The sequence below is a fragment of the Mytilus californianus genome, unplaced genomic scaffold, assembly GCF_021869535.1.
Source record: "Mytilus californianus isolate M0D057914Y unplaced genomic scaffold, xbMytCali1.0.p SCAF_49, whole genome shotgun sequence".
Classification (NCBI taxonomy): domain Eukaryota; kingdom Metazoa; phylum Mollusca; class Bivalvia; order Mytilida; family Mytilidae; genus Mytilus; species Mytilus californianus.
The window spans coordinates 1,259,331-1,279,177 of record NW_026262700.1 but is presented as its reverse complement, the minus strand read 5'-3'; the positions used below and the strand labels follow the sequence as shown (position 1 = coordinate 1,279,177).

General features: G+C 33.5%; 1 protein-coding gene across 7 annotated transcripts; it reads right to left on the bottom strand.

Moving 5' to 3' along the window:
- Positions 1–1,962: 1,962 nt before the first annotated feature.
- Positions 1,963–16,958, bottom strand: LOC127700161 (zinc finger protein 600-like). 7 transcript variants are annotated; one of them, XR_007981479.1, is made up of 5 exons: positions 16,859–16,958; positions 8,008–10,351; positions 7,355–7,670; positions 4,518–6,279; positions 1,963–4,470 (listed from the first exon to the last, which is right to left on the bottom strand). XR_007981479.1 is itself a non-coding variant. In XM_052203576.1 (4 exons), exons 2-4 carry the CDS (start codon positions 10,336–10,338, stop codon positions 5,396–5,398), a joined length of 3,531 nt encoding a protein of 1,176 aa, XP_052059536.1. In that variant the 5' UTR covers positions 10,339–10,351; positions 16,859–16,958; the 3' UTR covers positions 1,963–5,395. The 7 variants fall into 7 exon arrangements, 1 of the variants encoding a protein (XP_052059536.1); XR_007981482.1 differs by having other exon boundaries at positions 4,565–6,279; XR_007981480.1 differs by having other exon boundaries at positions 1,963–4,752; positions 4,800–6,279.
- Between the last annotated feature and the right edge of the window lie 2,889 nt (positions 16,959–19,847).

Sequence of the window (19,847 nt, the reverse complement as noted above, 5' to 3'; positions counted from 1 at the left end):
TCAGACAAAGGAATGCTTTAATTAAGTTCATATAGCACAAAATTAGAAATGTTTGTATGCGAGATGCATTGGATCGAAATCGACCTTATATAAGTGTACATGTATGAGACTTTAATTGCTTTTGGAACATTCAAATACGAAATAAAAGATGAATTTTGGTCTGTTATGTAGGGTTCTTATAACAACTCAATTTTCAAACAGTTACAGCTTTCCGTAGATATTTTCAACCCGAAATAGGTTAATAGATGTTTTGATATTCATTTGCATAAGGTGATTTTTATCCGACACAGCTCATATTTTGAGCAAACTATCATTTTTTGACAGATGAGCTAGGAATTTCAGCAAACTTTTTTCAGGATAAATTCTGGTAGCACTGTTCTTAACCAATATGCAAATGTTTGTCTCAACTTGCAACAATAGTTGTGGATAAACTCATCGTGGAATTGACATTTGTCATGCTAATTCAAGCTTCAGTGGCTTCCAAAATTGTAAAAGATTGTGCAAGTGAGACTTATCTCTATGTTACATTTGTAACCTGTTATTGAAACCAAATTTAGCAGAATTGATGATGAGAAAAATCATTTCATATCTGTTAAATGAAAGAACTAAAATTGGCAAACTTATAAGCTTAACAATTGGTAGTCACAAGTGATTGTCATGTAGATATGGACCATGCGACTTAAAATACTGGTCTTGCTGAGGTTGTTGGATGGTTGTTTTCCATCATATTTGTTTTCGAATGATGTTTTATCCTAAATCAGGCTGTTGGTATTCTTGTTTGAATTGTTTGACATTTTGTCATGTTGAGGCCTTACATAGCTTACTATACACTACTGGTTTGCTGATTGTTGAAGGCCTTACAGTAACCTATAATTGCTTACACCCACACAATTCAGTCTCTGGTGGATAGTTGTCTCATTGGTAATCATTCCATAGCTCCTTTTTCTTTAAAATCTCATTGGTAATCATTCCATAGCTCCTTTTTCTTTTTTAAAGAAAAAGGAGCTATGGAATGATTACCAATAAGACAACTATCCACCAGAGACTGAATTGTGTGGGTGTAAGCAATTATAGTTTACTGTAGTTGTCTCATTGGTAATCATTCCATAGCTCCTTTTTCTTTTTTATACGCACGTCAAAATTTCGACGGGACTTATTATGGTATACAAATGTCGTCTGTCCGTCTGTCTGTCCAGTGTAAACATGTCGCACCGTAACTTGAGAACAACTTATCCAAATTTCATGAAACTTAAAATAGTTGTTTCTTATGATGGTCAAACGATCTGTATACTTTTTGGTGAAAATAAGATGAAAACTTTTTGAGTTACGGGACAGTAACTAAAACAGGTGTGTGTTTTTTTCACATGTCGCGCCGTATCTCAAAAACAATTTATGATTATTGCTTAAAACTTTACACACTTCTTAGTTATATTAATCTAAATCCCTATATCCTTTAGGTGATGATTCAAAATTTTATTTAAGAGATATTGAATATTTTGTTAAAAAAGGGGGTCGGGTTTTTCACATGTCGCGCCGTATCTCAAAAACAATTATGATTATTGCTTAAAACTTTACACACTTCTTAGTTATATTAATCTTAAGATCTGTATACTTTTTGGTGATGATCCAAAATTTTATTTTTGAGATATTGATTTATTTTTTTTTAAAAGGGGGTTTTCACATGTCGCGCTGTATCTCAAAAACGATTTATGATTATTGCTTAAAATTTTACAAACTTCTTAGTTATATTAATCTCAAGATCTGTATACTTTTTGGTTTTGATTCAAAATTTTATTTTAGAGATATTGAGTTTTTTGTAAAAAAAGGGGATTTTCGCATGTCAGATACTATTTATGATTATTGCATAAAAATTCACACACAAGAAGACGGGCGTATCATGTGCTCATGGCGCAGCTGTTTATTTTAATCTTGCCGACTTTTTTTTAAAGGGAAAAGAAAACATTATACCAATAGTTAAATTTATTCCAATAACAATAGTAGTTTGTTTATAACTTAACTAAATAAATACAATTATCAATTCAAGTAAGACTTACAATCAATGTAAGATGCTATGGGAAGTAACTCTTCAATATCTTCTGAGGATCCATGTATCAAAATTTTAATTAAATCTCATCATATTGCACCAATGGCAAATGTATGTTTTGATCTATGTGAAGAGTTCCCAAGTTTCTAAATACTCATGCAGAGTAGTCTCTTTTCATTAAAGGTTAAATCTCCCTATTCTGAAGAAAAAAATATCAAAGTTTTCTGAGCAGCTTCAGATAATCAAAACTGGTTGTCTACAGCCATTTCATTTTCTCATTCAAATTTTTCATCAGGAATGATTTGATAAGTGGAAACCTGTAAAACTTTCTTCCCTCAAGTGTTAACACTGAACAGTCCTAATGTATTCAATGAAAAAAATCCTAATATCAACATGTAATTTCTGATGAATTTAAAAGTAAACAGGAGTTAACAAATTTCTTCTCTAATTATTTCTATTCATAGGTAACCAGAGGTGGATTTAGGGGGGCCCAGGGTGCCCAGACCTACCCCCCCCCTTTTTGAAGGAAAATTTTGTTGATTATTTAGGGAATCACTGAAGCATGACTAAGCAGGTCCCCTCTTATGGCAGTCAGTGGGCCCCCCTTATGAAAATTTCTGGATCCACCACTGGTAACAGTTTTTCTGTTTAAAGAAAATTGTTTGAGGTGAAAAAAAAACCTTCATTCCAAGTAATTTTTTAATGGGGACAAAAAAACATGTTTTAAGGAAAATTTCACTTATTTTAATGTTTTATCTTTAGCTCCTACCCAAAAATCTATAAAATATTAGCAATAAGAAACCTCTGAATAATAAATGCTACAACAAAATTTCTCAAGTTAACAGAATAAAATGTTGAATCTGAATCTAGAATTAAAATACAACATAGCTGTATTTGTTTAAATATTTTTCTTTTAACATGTTTTACCATGGAATGACAATAAGTATAAAACATTAAAACATGGTGAAATTACACCCTGGACTCATACATCTGAAAAATAATATACTCAACAACTCTCCCCCTAAAGATACAGATAGTTTATTGTATGACAAGTAATCTGCACTTGATTGATTGATTGTTGGTTTGAACATCACTTTCAGTGCTCTTGGATATATCATATATCCAGGGTTCTCACTAAGGATTTTTTAAAGCGAGTTCAGGGACTGGTCAGTTTTGATAATGGCGTGTCCAACAGTGAGAAATAAAATTGTAGTGCCATATCGTTTATAATTTCAGTCACCATGACAAAAATAGAGCAAGGAAATGACATGAAATTTAGATTATTTTTGAACTTTTGTGATAATATGATGGTATATGTGTTCAGTTGATACATGTACAATCTTGATCCATCTTTGGACTCACCAGTTTTGAAAATGATGAGTCTAAACAGATGTTCATGAGTCCAGGATTCATGGACTCACCTAAGTGAGAACCCTGATATATCATGGCAGCTAAATAGAAATTATTCTTGTTTCCTGTCTCCTTGCAGAACAAAATAGAAAAGGAAGTTACAAAATGTAGGACTGGTAGGAAAAATGATTTTATTTCGCAAAAAACCTTTATTTTCATAGACTACAAACAAAAATGACAAAGGGAAATGTTCTAGACTTAAATGCTTAACCAAAAATGTATAACCATCCAATTCGATTCCCACATTAAAAACTTATTTGTTATTTACAATATATATAACATACAGGAAGAATGAATTTAATTCCAACCCTTTTCCTAGAAAATTCAACACCCCCCCCCCCCCCCCCCCCCCTACTTAAAAGGTTCTGATTTATGTTAACATAATTCTAGTCCAAAAAAATTATTTCTGGTCATACCTTCAATAACATAACTGCATTCAAGAGCAATTTTTACATTTTGAAGTAACCAGTGAGCACTTTCAACATTATACATGTAATATCTCTCTCAATGTATCTTATGTAAAAATAAATTTGTAATACAGGAAATTCAGTTCTTTTTTTAACACTAATGTACATTTTTGTGTAGCTTGAATCATAAATGTTTACTATTTTAACTAATGATACAAAAAAATTGATACAATTTGTGTCTGGAATGAAATTATATACAATCATGGTAATGTTTGCATGATACAGGCAAACACGTGAAACATATAAACTATAAGAAGCTGCTTCAACGAAGGAAGAATGACGAACTGATAGATATACAGATCATATTGCCATCCTTCCCAGGGATCTGACAATGCTACATTCTACCTTTTGTTTTAAATACCTTACAGGGATCTGACAATGCTACATTCTACCTTTTGTTTTAAATACCTTACAGGGATCTGACAATGCTACATTCTACCTTTTGTTTTAAATACCTTACAGGGATCTGACAATGCTACATTCTACCTTTTGTTTTAAATACCTTACAGGGATCTGACAATGCTACATTCTACCTTTTGTTTTAAATACCTTACAGGGATCTGACAATGCTGCATTCTACCTTTTGTTTTAAATACCTTACAGGGATCTGACAATGCTACATTCTACCTTTTGTTTTAAATACCTTACAGGGATCTGACAATGCTACATTCTACCTTTTGTTTTAAATACCTTACAGGGATCTGACAATGCTACATTCTACCTTTTGTTTTAAATACCTTACAGGGATCTGACAATGCTACATTCTACCTTTTGTTTTAAATACCTTACAGGGATCTGACAATGCTACATTCTACCTTTTGTTTTAAATACCTTACAGGGATCTGACAATGCTGCATTCTACCTTTTGTTTTAAATACCTTACAGGGATCTGACAATGCTACATTCTACCTTTTGTTTTAAATACCTTACAGGGATCTGACAATGCTACATTCTACCTTTTGTTTTAAATACCTTACAGGGATCTGACAATGCTACATTCTACCTTTTGTTTTAAATACCTTTCGGGATCCTCAAGTTTGTTATAATGATACACAAACAACTTCAAAAGTTTGGAGAAATTTCATTGGCTGATGTTACCAGAACAGAAAGTAGAACAGAGTAATGTCAGAGCCTTGTTTAATAGCAAAGTGTGAACACAGGCTTTTTATTTGAATCAGATTAGCAGAATGGTTCACTGGGTGAAGACATAATTTTTGTTGGCATAAACTGATACTGGAAGCAATTAACTCAAATGATAAAGTAAAATCTAATTTCAAACAACACCCTCAAAATACTTATGGGTACTTTTAACTGAAATTGCTACAATTGGTACTAAAAATTAGATTGGAACAGTCTAAATTAAATCTGAGTGGACATAAGTTGCATTTGCTTCCAATAGTGGCCAGAAGGAAAAAAGAAAAATGCAGCTGTAGTGTAATAGAAAACTGAATACAAATATTAAGCACTATTAAGACTATATATAAGAATGATCATCTTCAATATATTGACTACTGTCTGTAGACAGTGCAACCATGGCGATAGCTGCATTATTATCATTGTCTGTCGTGTCTGGCAATGTATCTATTGTTATTGAATCTGCTGTACTTGTCTCCGAGGAAACTGTTGTCATGGTGATTGTGGAATGCGCCGTCTCTGAAGGATCTGTTGTCACCATGTGTTGTGTGATATAAACTGGTACCCCTTCAGAACTCCCGTCGTCACTAGATTTAACTATCTGACATTGATAAACATTCTCCTCACCAGAGTTCATATCCTGCGGAATCTGTATTATGACCTCTTGACCTTGGCTGTCATTCATTACAATTGGAATGTTTCCACTGGATAACTCAATGACCTCTTGACCTGAGCTGCCTCCAATATGGAAATTTTGTGGCACTTCTTCAACTAATGATGGTACATTGACCTCCCCTTCTGACTGATTATTTCCATCTAACAGGGCTTCAGATGAAACAGTTTCCAAAGTACTTATATCTATCTCAACAGGCACAACTTCTTCTTCATTCTGCACAGCATCTCCTGTAGATATATTAGCCTCATCTTCAATTAACTTTGACTCTTCTGCTGAATCATCATGGCTGCCATTTTGTTCTGTATCATCCGAGTGATTTTCATTCACATGTATTTCTAACTCATCCAGTGACATGAAAGCTTCATAACACTTTCGGCATTCATAGACCATCAACATATCATCATCTTCCATTGATTCATCCTGACTTTCTCCGTCTGTTTTCTTACGATGAATAAGCTGATGACGTAGAAGATTGAAGCGTTTATTGAAATACTTCTTACAACCAGGTTCATCACATTCGTGTACTGTAGGGGTTATGGGTTCACCTCCTGTTAAATAAATGAAAGATTGATCGATTGTGCTTAAATTCCAGTGATAAATATTACATGCATGTACAGCAAAATAAAGAACAGATAATAGGTGAAACAAATAAGATGTAAATTCAGAAAATTTTGTGATGTTTTTATAATTACGAAATTTGCTACAGAATAGGTTTCTCAAAAATATAAAATCCCATTTAAGATTTTGAAAGCATTATAACTTTGCAGCATTTTCTGCAATTGCAATAATTAATTTTGCTTTTTTGTCTATGGTTCAATAATTTGAATGATAAATGCACACAAAAATTTTTGAACTACATTATAGTGAGTATGATCAATATTCATTCTCAATGATATTTTAACACACTTATGGAATGATAGAACTCCTCTTCCTACAGAACAATGGTTTCGAGAGTCTCTTTTTATAAGGCTGTGATAAAAGTGGTGCTCCAATCATCAGAAACATCTTATTTTAGTCAAGAACTAGAAATCAAATGATCCATTCCTAACTACATGTATAAAGATTTATTGTGTTTTCATGCTTCTTTAAATAAAAAAAAACTAGAATGTGTCCATAGTAAATGGATGCCCCACTCGCACTATCATTTTCCATGTTCAGTGGACCGTGAAATTGGGGTCAAAACTCTAATTTGGTATTAAAATTAGAAAGATCATATTATAGCTATAGGATACATGTGTACTAAGTTTCAAGGTGATTGGACTTCAACTTCATCAAAAACTACCTTGATCAAAAACTTTTAACCAAAATCTTTAACCTGAAGCGGGACAGACAGACGGACGAACGGACGTACAGAGCGAAAAACATAATGCCCATAAATGGAGCATAAAAACTGTTACCTTCATTTTTCATTTGTTGTTCGACTCTAAATTGCCAGTGCAGTAATTAGTTACATTTTAGTGACTTGGCTTTTATTTCTAATAACAATGTGGATCATTCTATTACATTATGGGGGGATGGGGGTGTTCACCATAATATTCAAAATCAACAGACCATAATTTCAAAATCAGAAACCATATGTTTTATCTGTTTAAACATTACTATACCACTACTGACTAACTTTACCTTGAGTATCATGTTTAATGAGTCTGTGAGTCTCCAAATGGTTTCTCTGTTTAAAGATCTTGTTACAGATGTCACATTTATGTATTATATTGTGAAGTTTTCTGTGCCTTTCTAAGTTCTCCTTCCTCTTCACCACTTTAGCACAGATTTCACATTGGTAGATAGGCTTTTCTTTGTCGTCTCCCTTTACACTTCTCGTATGTCGCTTCGATGCATTCTTTAGTACACTGTAACAGCCGGTAAATCTCAAATTTTCTTGAATCTGTTTCTCAATTTCTTTAATTTCCTCAGCTGTCATGACAACACCTTCGCTCTCCTTTTATTTAAACAGAAAAATAAACAAATCATGAATATTGTTATGTTAACCTAGTATATTAAAAGGCAAATGACACCAATATATTAAATGTGTGTTTGACGAATGAATTTGTATAAACAGGCAAACCTGGTAACCCTATAGATATTATCTTCTATGTCATTTGGTCTCTGGTGGAGAGTTTTCTTATTGGCAATCATACCACATTTTCTTATATTTATATGTACACGTTAACAGGGGTACAATTCACTGAGAAAAGTTAGTCATGTTAGTGAGAACCCTGGTTAGGACAAGATTCTTTTGAAAATATCAATAAATCTTACCTAACTTTTGACATTACCTTGTAATTCAGTTCATAATCAGAAATATCCATGTTGTGTATGTTTTTAATATGACTCTGTAATGCTATCAGGTTGGTAAAATGTCGTCCACAGATGCTACATAAATATCTACCATCATTAGTGGTTTGTACTATTCCCGTCTTAGTGACATCTGTTGGCCGTTCATCAGGTTTGTCAGGAAGATGCATTTCCATGTGTTTTACTAAGTCAGCATTCCACGGTAACATTTTCCCACAATGACTACAACAATAAAGAGTATTTTTCTGAGTGGCTGCAACTTCATCTTCTTCTACCGTGTTCTGGTCTTTCTCATTTTCTCTGTCTAAATCCATCATACCAACTTCTAAAACAGACTGTTTTTCAAAATCTTTAGAACTGTCTGTCGAAGTATTTTCTGGTGTTACTTCGACTGTAGTTAATGGATCAGTATCTTTTTCCATTTCATTGGAAACATTGTTCTCGTCTTCGTAGTCCTCTTCAGTATCATCAACTTCAATTTTAATCATTGTACCCACATATTCCTCTGCATCTTCCTTGATGGTTTCATTTTGCACTGCCATGGCTTTCAATCCGTCTTTTTCATGAATTTTACAATGTTTCTCAAACGTATCGATTCTAAAATACGTCTGCTTACAAATGTTACAATTATAGAGCCGTGAATTCTCATGTTGTTTTTCATGCTTCTGAAGTCTAAATGGATCCCTGTAAGTTTTCGTACAAAACCTACATCTCAAACGAACTACATTTGACTCATCTTTTGGTTTTAAGAGCTTTTCAACACCCTCATGCTTCAAAAGATGTTTCTGCAAACTTAGAATATTTCTAGCTGTAAATGCACAAATTTGACATCGAAGGTGATCGTTATTATGTGTTTTCACGTGAGCTTTAGCATGATCCCTTCGACTAAATCGTTTGTCACATTTTTCACATCCATAAGGTCTTTCTCCTGTATGCTTTCGTCTGTGATTTTTCAGTTGTTGTTTCTGATTAAATCCCATGTGACAGAATTCACATTTGAATGGTTTAATACCAGTGTGAAGTCTCATGTGTATCTTTAGATCGTTACTTTGTGTAAACTTTTTATTACACTGCTTACACTCCCATGGTTTCTCTTTAGTGTGAACAACCATGTGTCTCTTCAGTAAGCCTTTATAATTAAAAACTTTATGACAAATGTTACAGTTATGTAGTTTTCCGTCAAGATGCAAACGTAGATGACGTTCCAGAAAGGACAAATCCTTAAACTGTTTCTCACATAAATCACACCTATATAGAATTTCTGGTACATCGTCCACAGGTTTGTCTAACCCTAACTGACCAATTGTGAGAACCTGAGGTGCTGGGTCTGGTTCGATGCTGGCAATTTCAATTGTAGCCGTCTCTACAGAATCGTCTTGAGTAGATACAAAGTTGACGACAGGAATTTCATTTTCAATGTCCTGTTCCGATTGTTCATGCTGTACAATTTTCATGATGTCATCTTTGAGGTGCTCATCTCCTTCATAGTGATATTTTCTCATGTGTCTTTTAAGATGCCCGTTAGCGGTAAAACCTTTCTGACATATTTGACAACGTATATCTGATTCTGTATGTATCCGGGAATGTTCTTCCATGTGATGTTTTCTGCCGAACCTTTTCCCACAATGTTCACATTCATAGTTCTTTTCTCCAGTATGCGTCAGCATGTGTTTTTTAACATTTTGTCGTTGTGTGAACCCCTTGCCACATACCTCACATTTAAATGGCCTTGACCCAGTGTGGGATCTCATATGAGCTGTCAAATCATTACTCTGTGTGAATCTTTTATGGCATAACGAACACTCATATGGTCTCACGCCTGTGTGTATTCTTATGTGACGTTTAAGAATGGACGAATTTGCCAATTCTTTTCCACAAATCAAACATTTAAATTTCTTGTTTGGAAGTGCACGGCTGTATTTTTTCATTTCTGTTGTTTGGACACTGACATCTTGATAGACAGGGGAATCTCCATATTTAAAAACTACAGGATTTTTATCATCTGTTTCAAACTGTGGCTCAACTTTGGCTTTACTAGGTGTTAATGCTTTTTCATTTTGATTCAGAACCACAGTGGGTGTGGCTTTATCACCTTGATTGACAACTACAATCTGTTGGCCGGAGTTTGTATTCAGATTGAGAGGGGTTACACCATTCTGTGTGATGATTACCAAGACGTTTGTTAATTCTTCTCCATCACCACCTTCTTTCACCTGAGCTAGCTGGAACATATTATTTTGTTGTTCTTCATCATCTTCTCCATCTTTAACTTGAGCTAAATGGAACACACGACTTCTCTGCTGATCAGCCATGCTGGTCTAGAGTCTAAAATACAAATTATCATGATTATAAATAGTAACTTGTCTACAGTCTAAATTACAAATAATCATGATTACTAGTATAAATAGTAACTAGTCTACAATCTAAAATACAAATTATCATGATTATAAATAGTAACTCGTCTACAGTCTAAAATACAAATAATCATGATTATAAATAGTAACTTGTCTACAGTCTAAAATACAAATTATCATGATTATAAATAGTAACTTGTCTACAGTCTAAAATACAAATAATCATGATTCTAAATACTAAATCGTCTACAGTCTAAAATATAAATAATCATGATTCTAAATAGTAACTTGGCTACAGTCTAAAATACAAATAATCCTCATTTTAAATAGTAACTTGTCTACAGTCTAAAATACAAATAATCATGATTCTAAATACTAAATCGCCTACAGTCTAAAATATAAATAATCATGATTCTAAATAGTAACTTGGTCTACAGTCTAAAATACAAATAATCCTCATTTTAAATAGTAACTTGTCTACAGTCTAAAATACAAATAATTATGATTCTAAATAGTAACTTGGCTACAGTCTAAAATACAAATAATCCTCATTTTAAATAGTAACTTGTCTACAGTCTAAAATACAAATAATCATGATTCTAAATAGTAACTCATCTAACAGTCTAAAATGCAAATAATCATGAGAATAAACAGTAACTGGTCAAACAATATAAAACTTATGTCCAATTGATATCTATTAGAAAGAAAGAATTCATTATTAATTTGTTAACAAAATGATTTAACAGGCTGATAAGACTTTGGTTTCATTTTAATTTATATTAATTATGCCTTGGGGGTGAGTTTGTGAATATACAAATTCCCACCGTAATGATAACATTTACAAAGTTTAAAGCTGATTTGAGCACAAAACAAGAATATAAAATAAAATTGAGAATGGAAACAGGGAATGTGTCAAAGAGACAGCAACCCGACGGAAAGCAGAAAACAGCCCAAGGCCACTAATTTGTCTTCAACACATCGAGAAAATCCTGCACCAGGAGGCAGGCTTCAGCTGGCCCCTAAACAAAAATGTGCACTAGTTCAGTGAAAATGGACGTCACACTAAACTACGAAAAATATAATAGAACTAAAATTTTAAAAAAATACAAGACTAGCAAAGGCCAGAGGCTCCTGACTTGGGACAGGCGCAAAAATGTGGCGGGGTTAAACATGTTTTGTGAGATCTCAACCCTCCCCCTATACCTCTAGCCAATGTGGAATGAACAAACAGTCATCACTATGCACAGTAAAACTCAGTTTAAAAGAAGTCGGAGTCCGATGATAGAATAGAAACAGAAGAAACTAAGCAAAATGACAATGATCAACATAAATTAACAAAGGACTACTTGCAGTTACTGACATGCCAGCAAATACATATACTTGGCTAAAACTCTGTTTCATGGTAAATAACAGAACAAGGAAACATAATAGTGCAATTGGGGCATGGTGTCCTACCTGAACAAACAATTCTGACTTGTGCGAGATGTAATATTGTAAGGTATTCCATTTATAATTTACATATTGTTTATGTAAATAAGGAGAGGTATTGTTGCCATTGAGACAAAGAACAAGGATATTAACTATTAATACTAACCTATAATGATCTATAATGTAAACAATGACAGAATCTGCACAACAAATTCTTTTATATTCACTTGTCAAATTTTAATTTCATTTCAAAATTTGAGTTATCTCCCCTTTTTCATGTTGTTCTAGTCAAATAGTTGTAGAAGTAATTTTTGTACAATCTCAGAAAACATTAAAAAACTCTGGGACACATAGATGTTAATTATGTGAATATCAAAATGAATGTGGCCTTTAAAAGTGGTCCCTGGAAGCTTTATGCATTATTTTGAAAATAAAAGACAAATGAGATTTTTATGATTGTATTAAAGTCAACTATATATATAAAATCATGAAATATAGACAATTTAACTCACTTTTACAGTCAAGAGAAATTCTAGAATATGACCGTCTTACTTTTTACATAATTTAAAAACAAGAGTGCACACGCTGAAATGTCTCGCCTTCTTTACTAATCATTGATATTATGTTGATAGTCCTAAATATAAAGCTTTATTACAACTGTCACATAAACTTAACATTAACCAAGTAAACTAAACATTGACCAATGAACCATGAAAATGAGGTCAAGGTCAGATGAACCATGCTAGGCAGGCATGTACAGCTAACAATTCTTCCATACAACAAATATAGTTGACCTATTGCTTATAGTTTAAGAAAAACAGACGAAAACACAAAAACTTAACACTGAGCAATGAACCTTGAAAATGAGGTCAAGGTCAAATAAAACCTGCGTGACTAACATATAGATCATAAAATATTTCCATACACCAAATATAGTTGAACTATTGCATATAGTATTAGAAAAAAAGACCAAAACTCAAAAACTTAACTTTGACCACTGAACCATGAAAATGAGGTCAAGGTCAGATGACACCTGCCAGCTAGACATGTACACCTTACAATCATTCCATACACCAAATATAGTAGACCTATTGCATACAGTATAAGAAAAACAGACCAAAACACAAAAACTTAACTATAACCACTGAACCATGAAAATGAGGTCAAGGTCAGATGACACCTGCCAGTTGGACATGTACACCTTACAGTCCTTCCATACACCGAATATACTAGACCTATTGCTTATAGTATCTGAGATATGGACTTGACCACGAAAACTTAACCTTGTTCACTGATCCATGAAATGAGGTCGAGGTCAAGTGAAAACTGTCTGACGGGCATGAGGACCTTGCAAGGTACGCACATACCAAATATAGTTATCCTATTACTTATAATAAGAGAGAATTTAACATTACAAAAAATCTGAACTTTTTTTTCAAGTAGTCACTGAACCATGAAAATGAGGTCAAGGACATTGGACATGTGACTGACGGAAACTTTGTAACATGAGGCATCCATATACAAAGTATGAAGCATCCAGGTCTTTCATCTTCTAAAATATAAAGCTTTTAAGAAGTTAGCTAACGCCGCCGCCGCCGCCGTAGCCGCCGCCGCCGCCGCCGCCGGATCGCTATCCCTATGTCGAGCTTTCTGCGACAAAAGTCGCAGGCTCGACAAAAAACTGGATGACTAAGGGAGATAACTCTACAATGTTCCTCCAATATTACATGTAGTTACATGGACCTAGTTAACATTGTGCATGTAAATAGAAACAAACCTACTTACAATGTATATTAAGTACAAATGTTAAATATGATTATTTCCACATAATAAATAAGGTTTTACTGTAATATGAAAATTAAAATGTCAATTCTTATTATTGTTATGGTCATCAATCAGTTATATTTTTATTAAAAACTTTGCATTAATATTAGAATAATATAATTAGGGTTCTTACTAAGGATTTTTGAAGGAGAGTCCAGGAACTAGTTACTATCATGACTATGGCAAACAGTAAGAAGATGAAATTCTATTGCTACATGTATGTACATGTTTAGTTTGTTATTCATTTGTTATTTCAGTCACCTTAACAAAAAGAGCAAGAAAATGACATCAACATCATCAAATTTAGATCATTTTATAAATTTTGAAATTAATTGATGATATATGAGGTCACTTGATACAACATTATGGACTCTCTAGTTTTGAAAACAATGAGTCCAGATGAATTTTCATGAGTCCAGGACTCATCGCCTCACCTTACCGAGTCAGAGAACCCCGGCAATTTAACACTGACTGCAGCTGAGATGAGCGGACATGCCAAAATTTCTCGTCGCCTTCACTGACTATAAATTTTTTAACCCCGAATTTGTGTTGATATATTGATGCCAATTTGATGGATATTTTCAGCATATTTCTGAAATTCATGATTTCTTCAATGACATAATAAACACAATAGTTAAACATACGTATTTATTCATGAGTAGGACATTTACATGATTAATAAACTACACTAGTAGTCTTTGAGTTGCTGCCTCTCTGATGAATTTTAAAAGCATTAAATTTTATATTGGCAAACATAATCCCTTATCTTTGAACTGACCAGGACATTGTGCTAGCTTGACATTTTTTTAAGTATTCCTCTGTATTTTGATGTACATTATTCCATTAACCTTACCTATATAAATATATTAAATAATGATCCTCACAAAAAAAAAGTTTGATGTCAAAGCTTTTTGCATCAATTACATGTATCATGACTCATGCAAATAATAATGACGTTTTAAAAGGCTATTTTAAGCTGTTACAATGTATGTAGGAATTAAAGAGCCACATCGAAAAATTAAAATAGCCTTTCAATACTTCATTATTATTTGGACTAGTATCATGACACAACACACCTTATTGCTATTTAGTCCAATCTGGGAAAAACAGTTACTTAGACAACTTCATGTTGAGGTCAAGCGGAACAAAACAAAGGTCATCAAGAAAAAGTTTGGAAAGTGGAAATATATATTTTTAAATTTTGATAGTTTAATTAAGAAGCAATTTTTAAAAGACAAATTAATGTCATTGAAAATGCTTTGTTTTAAGTGTTTACGATGGTTGAAACATTTCTCTATGAAAAGTTTTATGCACAATATATTGTTTGAACAAGACCCCATGGCGAGATAGCTTCAACTGGTTTGAAAAGTTGTGTAATTTTAGAACTTATCCCAATAGGAATAAATAGAGATAAGGCCTCGCGGTCATAAAACTTTCGAGCACGATTATGGTACTCAGACTCAGAAATCAGCCAATCAAAATACTGGATTTGGTGTTTTGAGCACAAATTTTGTACTCCGAGTACTGTGTAAAGTTTTATGACAGAGGGCCCTGGTGTATCAGGTCTGGTTAGATATGGTTAACTTAAATAAGTGTAACCATTCCCAGTTTTAGGACACTGTATCTAAATATTTTACTCTAATAATAAAGAATAACCATTTATACCTGGTTACAAATGATAGGGGGAAATATTCAGCACTAATTTCTTGACATATATTGTTCTGGTCAGTCTGAGTAAAATTCCCTTACGTATATAATCATATTTATTACGTTAAACGCATTCGAAATTAATATCCCGGTAGTTAAATCTGGGACATAATATAGTCTTTAATTTTTTTTACTGAAAATTTAGTTACGAATTTCACCTGATGGTGACCATGGTGACTTAAAGGGGCATTAGCTACGAGATATAAAAATAAATGGGGAATGTGTCCATGGGACACAGATGATGTCCCCGCTTGCATAGAATGTTATAAAGGGACATAACTCAAGAACTGTAAATGTGACGCTACCCAAATTTGTACTTGATCAGAGTTTTGTGGTAATTAGCATTGTGTATAAGTTTCATAACATTTGGTTGAGGCAAACTAAAGTTAGAGAACGGAAACCAAAAATTTAGCAATTTTTCCATTTGTAAAGAGGGCATAAGAAGGGGAGACTTTTTATAATTTGGATATGCGTTTTAGTATGTTACAAGTCAAATGTAAGAATTTGAGTCAAATCGATGAACATGAATTTGACAGCTAAGCATGCTAATGCCCCTTTAAACACGTTGGGGAGGATCCTCATAAACATGATAAATTGGGTACTATCCTCATTTATGGGTATTGCTTAGTCCAAATAATTATTACGTCTGGAAAGGCTATTTTAATTTTTTTTCTGTGACACTGTCGTAGGAAGGCGTCACAGAAAATACAATGTAATTAAAATAGCTTTTCCAGATGTCATAATCATGATAATTATTTGGACTACAAATAATGTAGGTATTGCCCCAAAATGGGTATCAATTTTCAGTGATAAAAAATATAAACTTTGGATTTAGATAATTTCTGTCATGACGCAAACATTCCGGTAAAAGACAACATTTTGCCATGACTGAAATATCATCAGGATAAATGTTAACAGCCTTCAAAAAGTAGGATTTTTAGAATTTTTGGAGGTCATCATCTCTGAATCTAGTCCAAATAATTATGACGTCTTGCAAGGAAGGCGTCACAGAAAAATTAAAATAGCCTTGCAAGAATCCAGTTTTCATGCATTTTCATGTGACCTATGGTCATGATGGTCTTGAAGGAAAATTCTAAAATATTTGCGCCATGACAGCTATCATGATGAAATACAAAATTTGTTTTTTCTTATCACTGTAATTTGTAAAGTGATACCCACATTTCAGAGGACCTGTTAGTGTTACTATTTCAAAGTTTAATTATAATTTTTCCAGGGTTGAATCACTCCTGTCAGTGTGAGCAATGCGGCGAAATTAAATCGTAAAGCTTAACCCTAAAAGACTTGTGGCGCAGGGTTACGTTATATGTCTTTATGCCGTATCCGAGTAGAAATATCCTTTTAAATCTTACAAAAGCACGTGTTGACATGGTTGAAGCTAAAATTCTTCACTGGGGCGAAGGTCGAACTCCCCACTGAACAAATAAAATATACTGTCATAACTGACGGGTGATTCTTTCAGAATATAAGCCTTTAATTACTTTAAAGATGTTATTCTTACAAAGTAACCAGCACTAGCTACTGGTACGGCTATCAAAACGATGCCAAAATCTGTAAATGGTATCAGTTCGTCACTGGTATCCTTGTCCAATATGGCGGCGAGAAAAAGCGGAAAACTTTTACATCCGGGAACCAGAAATAGATTAACGAAAGTATCAGCTTTTTAAAAAGCTTTTGTGACCTCAGCAACTTCATATTTGTGAAAAAAAACATGACATTATTATAAGTTTAATATGGAAAATAACGGAATAGTTGTGATTTGTTATGTCATCTACTTATTTTCTCTTTGTATCCATAATAATCTTGCTAGCACTATAAAATATATCCCTTATGTTTTACCGTGGCATTAAAGACCCTGCACTTGGTGAGGTGCGTTAGACTCACAGGCGCTTCGGGAATGGACCCCCTTTTTCTCATTTGTTTTTGTTTGTTTGTTTTTTTAAATTGTTGTTAATATTCTGTAATATTTTAACTTATATAATGTGTTATTGCTCTTTTCCATACGATATCACAATAACAGACTTAGTATTTTTGTGATTTTACTTTCATGCCAAGAAATTGCCTCCGTTGAAATTTTGCAAACATCCCATAGAGCAAATTACATGGATGATTAATTTTGACCATTTGGTATATGGCTGTGTTTTAAGTGAGACGTACACGCGGGTCATAAATTAATTTATTGAATGAAATCAAATCTTTAACTACCGTAATGGATGCCGTGGGAGGTCGACCGGAATTTTTATCGAGGATTTCTTGGCATGTAACAGATAGAAAACTCAGGGTAAACATTCATAGAACCGAGACAAGGGGCAGTGGCAAATACTTCATGTATATTTTGAACACAAAGAGGATTACCCCGGTACCCTTTGCCAAACATAATCTTTTTTTTCTTCTACGGCGTATGTGACCTATTGAAAGGCTAAATTTCTATCCCTTTCCAATATACCTTCATTTCCCGGTAGCATTCAAAGTTCCCCGTCCTTCATTCCGGGTAATCCCTATATTACAGGACTTATCTATTATATTTATTACAAATAGTTCTCATCCTGAACATGCATGAAATGCTTGCCATTGGACATAAAGTAAACAACAATCAATCATAATGAGTTCTTTCTAAAAATTATCTGCTCTAGCTTCATACCTACATGTATAAGGAGTATTTACATGTTCCTGTTACTTATACAGCTATCAAAGTATTAAATAGTGGTTTGTATTTTAGGATGTGAAGTATTTTTTATTGCAGAGAAACATTATGATTTTATACAAAACTCCAATAACCTTATAATCTCCTGGTTTTTCATGTCGAGGAAAATTATGATATTAATTATATAAGCACTCTTTTGTAGTGTTATTTTCCCTTATTACTATTGACCAGAACAGCATAAAGCCCAGCAGATAATGATTCCTTACGTGAAACGCGCCAAACAGTGGATAATTATCATTGAATTAATCATTGAAGCAGTTTTACTGTTTGAAAAAGAGCGAAATTACGACAGAACACTTCTAGACCAGTGTTCTGTCCTACACTAAAGTATTTTGTACTTTTAGTTACGCTCAGTGGTGATGAAGTTCTGCTACCTATACTTTAGCACTAATACACCAACATTTTTTGCCAAGTTAACGTGCATCCGATCGGCCTGTTCTAACAAAGGACAATGTCCTTCTTTTAATATCAAACAAACCTTTTAATTGGCTTTCTGTATATTCAGACTAATGAGGCGTCGGACTATTGGGATGTCGGACCAATGCTGGTTCGGACTTTTGGGGTGTCGGAATATCGGGGCTGTCCCAAAATTTATAAACTACTAACATGCCAAGAAATCCTCGCTAAAAATTCCGGTCGACCTCCCACGGCATCCATTAGTAGTTAAAGATTTGATTTCATTCAATAAATTAATTTATGACCCGCGTGTACGTCTCACTTAAAACACAGCCATATACCAAATGGTCAAAATTAATCATCCATGTAATTTGCTCTATGGGATGTTTGCAAAATTTCAACGGAGGCAATTTCTTGGAATGGGAGAAAGGAAGAAAAGACCATTCACAATTTGTCTTACATTTGTTTTTCTCTCTTTCAATTAAATAAAAAAAATATATAAACCTTTCAAATGTAGAGTTCATAAGAAGGAAATATTCCCTGTGGAACACCCCCACTCCACCCCACCCCACCCCCCCCCCCCCCTTTTGTGCTCTCTATTTTCACCCTCTAATCTAATTAAAAGTAAAACTTTGATTTCTAACCGATCTATTCATGTACCGGACCGGCAACTTTTTTTATTTAATAAGAAAATCTACAGTGCCGTTATACACATGCATGTTGATTGCTTGGAGTCCCCGCCCGAAAAGAAAGAAATAGTCTAAATCCAAGATACTATATATTCCTGAATCACGTGATTTTTACTACGTGGAGCTTAAATTAGAATAAATACCGAATATGGAAAGTGAAACTACAATTCACAATAAAGTCCGTTGGCAAACGGGACCCTTCAAAGAGTTGTTGTAAATGTTCTATATCTCAACTTGTACGATTCGCTCGTGTATGTAACAACGTATTAGATTTTAGCGAGAGAAATTTATGTATTACTGAAAAATTATTACACCAGGGTTTTCGATATCATAAACTAGTCAAAACATTTACTAAATTTTATCATCGGTATAAGGACATAATTCGTAAATATAACTCAACATGCAGATATCTTATACGTTCGGGTATTTCACATCCAATCTTTTATGGTAATATTCTTTACAAAGCACAAAAATGTCAGTATTCAACTCAAAAGCCAACAAAACCTTTAAACAGATTTATTAAGAAGGGATATAGTTACGATACTGTTGTCAGGTCATTAAAGATTGCATATTTTGGCTTTAATATTAATTCACTTATAGGGTCTTTGCATCGGAATTAAATACATTTATTCTAAAACCAGTTGTTGGCATGACACGGCCGGGTTATGTTCTTCTCATATATTTTATGACGGTATAATACT

What these genes read in the sequence shown, in the direction of transcription:
- LOC127700161 (XM_052203576.1), bottom strand. Translation starts at nt 10,338, where the DNA reads ATGGCTGATCAGCAGAGAAGTCGTGTGTTCCATTTAGCTCAAGTTAAA. An exon ending in ATTATGAACTGAATTACAAG is followed by an intron (nt 7,671 to 8,007) that starts GTAATGTCAAAA and finishes TTTAAATAAAAG; the next exon opens with GAGAGCGAAGGTGTTGTCAT. An exon ending in CATTAAACATGATACTCAAG is followed by an intron (nt 6,280 to 7,354) that starts GTAAAGTTAGTC and finishes TTTATTTAACAG; the next exon opens with GAGGTGAACCCATAACCCCT.